This window comes from Habropoda laboriosa, unplaced genomic scaffold, assembly GCF_001263275.1.
Source record: "Habropoda laboriosa isolate 0110345459 unplaced genomic scaffold, ASM126327v1 scaffold67, whole genome shotgun sequence".
Classification (NCBI taxonomy): Eukaryota; Metazoa; Arthropoda; class Insecta; order Hymenoptera; family Apidae; genus Habropoda; species Habropoda laboriosa.
In genome coordinates this window covers 3,599,209-3,604,437 of record NW_017100242.1, presented here as the reverse complement: position 1 = coordinate 3,604,437, position 5,229 = coordinate 3,599,209, and the positions used below count along the sequence as shown (strand labels likewise).

The following is a 5,229-nucleotide window of genomic DNA, read 5'->3' as shown; positions in this document are numbered from 1 at the left end:
TTATCACCTTTAAATATCAGCACTTCATTATTGTTTTTCTTAATTTTATAAATTAATAATAATGAGTGTTTTATATTACTGTCTTTATCATGATTAACCCTTTGCTACATTTAACTTATAATAAACTGACGAAGACTATAAAAGAAAAAAACTTAAAAATTTGTATCTTATCATATAAAGTAATTACATTGTCACTTCTAAATATAGGAATTTATAGTTTTAACTGTTTTATACATGATAAATGTTGATAATTACATTAAATATCATATAATTTGGGACATGTCAGATATATTGTGACCGTTTCCCACATTACAACTTACTTTACTTTGCCCCATATTCCACTATGGAAGGGTTAAAATCATTTTTAAGTAATGCTTTTCATTTTTTTTCTCTTTCCATAATAATACTTAAAAGAGTCATAAAAAACGTCTGTAAATATTACCTTATTGAAAATAGTATTTTTCCATAATTTATATATACATATACAATACTGTATAACAAATGTTTCCAGGCAAATGTGTTTTTGCTGTGATACTTGTATTAGGGATACCATTGATGTTACATTAAGTAATCAACTAATTATAGTGGAGAGTATAAAACAAGTCATTTTAGTAGAATTAATGAACTGTGAAGACAAATATATTTTTCAATAAAAAACAAAATTATAAGTGACAAAAGTATTCAGACAATAATAAGACTTTACTAAAATTAAAAAGAAAGAAATGTTAATGTAATTTTAAAAATTAAACACTATTAAGTTAAGTTTTTAGGTTGTATAGTGTCTTAATTTGTGTTATAGATTCAAATATGTTGTTGATATTCTCTGAATTGTTTGAGAGCAGTTGTTTGGATGTTGTTGATTTTTGAGAAGTTATTTGTGTGTAGGTTTTGATTTATGTACAGGCTGTGGGTGAGATATATTTGATGGTTTGTGCATTTTTTAGAGTGTTGATTGCTGTGTTAATTTTTTGGCCAGATAGGCTAAGAGTGCCAGACATTGGCTATAATTTGCAAGATGTTTTCCCCTGTCAGTTAAAACATTTAGCAGGGGTGTTGGGAGTTTTAGTACAGTCTCTTGTGTGATTTTGTCTAGCACATACGGTTTATGACATCCGCTAACGGAATACGTTAACGGATCATCGTCGGAATCACTAATTATCGATCTTTGTACATTTCTAAATCTTCTCACCACAATATCACTTCCATTATCTGACGATTCATTATCGCTGTCACTATCGATATTATTGATCTATATCTGATAATAGATCTGCATCTATTTCTTCATAATTTGAAGACATTTTTAGGGATATTTTTCAAATATAAAATATTCCGTGAAAAGATTAAAACTAGCTCATTCTGCTTACTACATTGTAAAGGCAGCAAAACCCAAACTAGCTACGAGCTATGAGCCAATGAAGGTCTCTGAAATGTTTTGTCAAGGATGAGTCCAAGAAGTTTGATACTCTCTACGAATTTTATTTCAGTGTTACTCATATAAAGTTTTGGTATGTTCTAATGGATACGTTTTTTTAGACCATTAGACATAGATTTGTTAGACCATTTCTGGAGATTATTTATAGATTTTTCTAAAAGTTCTGTTATGGTGTCTAGATTTTTTCCGTTGCGTGAGAGTGTGTGGTCGTTTGCGAATAAACGGGCTTTGACTGGGAACACTAATTCTCTTGCGATATCGTTGATCCCTATTAGAACGAACGCGATACTGAGAACTGAGCCGTGGGGTTCCCCGTTTTAAATTTTTGTGGGGTTTTGTCAGTCTTGTTTTAGTTAATGCATCATAAATACAAAAGAATTTTTTCTGTTCATAATGCCACATGGAAGAGTTATCTGAATAAACAAGAAAGACAAAAAGACAAAATTTAGCGAAGGCTCCACGAGTTTTACTTCGGCATAAAGAAAGTAGAAGAGAATTTGCTCGTACAAATATTGGTCAAGATTGGAATAAGGTAACGGACTTTAAACGCATTATCTTTACGTATTATATGTATATATTTGCTTTGCATATTTATTCACATTCTCTTTCAAAAGAATAACCAATAATTGTAACGATAAACGATTTTTAAATTGTTGGGGTGGGAATAAAGAGTATTTGAGGCTTAACGAATTATGTGTACGTGTTGTGCATGTATCTCAAAGAGAAAGAGTGATGAAGGATGCTATAGTAATTAGTGATAACAATGAGTGCGTATACAAGGTTATATTTAATTACTGTTAACTTTAAGTTGAAGAGAAATTTTCTTAGATATGCATTTGCTGTTACCTAGAATTCTGATCCTGTAACTCTAATGGGATAAGGGATGGAATTAACTTTTTTTTCTTTCTCATTTCATAAACAGTATAATCAAATATGTATGTGTGAGTGTTAATTTTCGAAAATTTGTATGTTTTCAGATAAGTATAGTAAGTTCGGTATACAGTCAATCGGAAATATTCATGAAAGAAGTTTATTTATTTGAAAAAATTGATTCAAATGTTCGTAGTGAAGGTTTAAAGCATTTAAAATGTATAGTTTTTATAAGACCAACCAAAGAAAATATTGAATACCTCTGCAACGAATTACGATACCCTAAATATGGTACCTACTACATTTGTAAGTAATCATAATAATCTTTTAATTGCTATATATGTTATTCAATTATGTTAAAATAGAGTCAAGGATTTGTTTAAAAAATTGTAAACCATTAAATATTAGGCATTGCTATAATAATTGTACATTAATAAATATAAAAATAAAATAAAAAATATATAATTAAAATATTACAATGATTTTCAATTCGTTGACCGACACTGTGCATGTGCAATATTTCGAATCCATTGACCTAATATATGTGTTTAATGGGAAATTTTTTCATACGGTACTTCACACTTTTTAAACGCATACTGAGCACCCGGTTTATATTTAAGGGCTCCGAGGAGCGACACAACTTGTTGCATATCTGAATTACTCTGTTATTGGACCACGTTGGTTCCAAAGAAAGAATGCGTTATATTAACAATTATCCGCGGTGCCTAAAAAAAAGGATTAATTTTTTTTGTGTATAAAAGGCTGAGTCTGTGATCGATTAGAGATTTCTCACGATGCTTTGCGTTATTAAATCGCATTCCAGTCGATGAATAATTATGAAAGCGTAAAAAAGAGAATTTTGTACGGAACCGTAACAAGTGTAAACATGATGTGTGTGACGTGATGTGTGATGAGATATGGTATTAATGATAGAGATATCACAGGTTGAACATAGAGTTACTCAATATTATTTGTACACAATTTTTATGTATTTTGCATAAACATAATTTACTATAAATAAATATTATTAAACTGTGATATGTTGATAATAGTATTTCGATTAACTATTCAATTAATCGTGATATTATTTAGATTTCAGTAATATTATTGCAAAGGCTGATATCAAACTTTTGGCTGAAAGTGATGAACAAGAAGTAGTGAGAGAGATTCATGAATATTATGCAGATTATTTAGCTATAAGCCCACACTTATTTTCGCTTGGAATTTCTACATGTTCACAAGGTAATGCACTTTTTATGAATTTCATAAGTATAATACTTCATAATATGCAGTAATTAAAATAAAAATAATTAATAAGCAACAAAATATTGTATGAAGCAATAAAATTTTTATTTTTCTATTAAGGTTTGTTATGGAATCCAGTTCAACTACATAGGACCGTTTTAGGCATAATTTCGGTGTTATTATCGCTTAAAAGATGTCCTTATATACGTTATCAAAGTAGTTCTGACATGGCAAAACGATTGGCAGAAAGAGTACGTGAAGTATTGAATAAAGAATCAAATTCATTCGAATTTAGACAAGATTCTAGTCCAATTTTGCTAGTACTTGACAGAAGAGATGATCCTGTTACACCATTATTGCATCAGTGGACTTACCAAGCAATGGTTCATGAATTATTAACTATTACTAACAATCGTGTCAATTTATCACACGTGAAAGGTATTTCAAAAGAATTACAAGAAGTCGTTCTTAGTGCAGAACATGATGAATTTTTTGCAAATGTAAGAACATATATGTCATTATTATTACTATTTTTATTGATTATGTCGTACCATTTCCAATTTTTAATTTTTTCAATAAAAATATGTTTGAATAGAATTTGTATCTTAACTTTGGTGAAATTGGACAAACAATAAAGGAATTGATGGATGAATTTCAAAGAAAAGCTAAGAAACATCAAAAACTAGAAAGTATAGCTGATATGAAAAATTTTGTAGAAACTTATCCATTATTTAAGAAACTGTCAGGAGCTGTAGCAAAACATGTAACATTACTTGAAGATCTATCTTCAATTGTGGGAAAACGTAATTTATTAAAAGTATCAGAATTGGAACAAGAACTTAGTTGTCAAAGTGACCATTCCATGCAGGTATAATAAAATTAATGTGTTATTAGTTACTTACATAACTATATCCTAATAATTATAACACAAAAGTGAATTACATTTTTGTTATAGCTGCAAAAAATAAGAGAACTTATTAACAGTCAACAAGTACAAGAAATGGATTGTGTAAAATTAGTCATGCTTTATGCACTTCATTATGAAAAACATACCAACAATGATATTAATGGTTTGTTAAATTTATTAAAACTTAGGGGTGTTTCAGAAAGACATATTAAGGTATATTGAATTTAATATAATTTCATTTACGAGTTTAATACAAACATATAAATTAATAACTTTAAAATACTATTTTAGCTTGTATATAACATACTAGAATATAGTGGAATTAATGCAAGACAAAGTAATTTATTTGATCGAGAATCAGTAGTCAAAATTACGAAAAAATTATTCAAAGGTTTAAATGGAGTGGATAATATTTATACCCAACATACACCTTTACTAAATGAAACACTTGAAGACTTAATAAAAGGAAAGCTAAGTTTACAAACATTTCCTTATCTTGGAAATACATTGATGTCAAAAAGGTAATTTTATATGAGACATTATTTAATTAAATTAAATATTTAATGAAATCAGAAAAGAAAATTATAAACCTACTACTTTTTAGGCCTCAAGATATCATTGTTTTTATGATTGGAGGAACAACGTATGAAGAAAGTCTAACTGTCTATAATTTAAATAAACAAAACCATGGAATAAAAATTATTTTAGGTGGTACTACTATTCACAACTCTGCAAGTTTTCTAGAGGAAATACAGCAAGCTACATCAGGCATCCT

The 5,229-nt window shown here is 28.7% G+C and overlaps 1 protein-coding gene across 1 annotated transcript in view; it reads left to right on the top strand.

Moving 5' to 3' along the window:
* LOC108571929 (vacuolar protein sorting-associated protein 45) overlaps window positions 1–5,227 on the top strand; it is a gene marked incomplete at its 3' end in the record, with an annotated part of 5,671 nt that extends 444 nt beyond the window's left edge. Inside the window, exons 2-9 of the mRNA XM_017934087.1 lie at window positions 1,882–1,964; window positions 2,410–2,608; window positions 3,395–3,544; window positions 3,668–4,047; window positions 4,143–4,415; window positions 4,503–4,667; window positions 4,746–4,975; window positions 5,059–5,227. Of these exons, the coding sequence (XP_017789576.1) occupies window positions 1,882–1,964; window positions 2,410–2,608; window positions 3,395–3,544; window positions 3,668–4,047; window positions 4,143–4,415; window positions 4,503–4,667; window positions 4,746–4,975; window positions 5,059–5,227 (1,649 nt within the window). The remainder of the gene's footprint in view (window positions 1–1,881; window positions 1,965–2,409; window positions 2,609–3,394; window positions 3,545–3,667; window positions 4,048–4,142; window positions 4,416–4,502; window positions 4,668–4,745; window positions 4,976–5,058) is intronic.
* Between the last annotated feature and the right edge of the window lie 2 nt (window positions 5,228–5,229).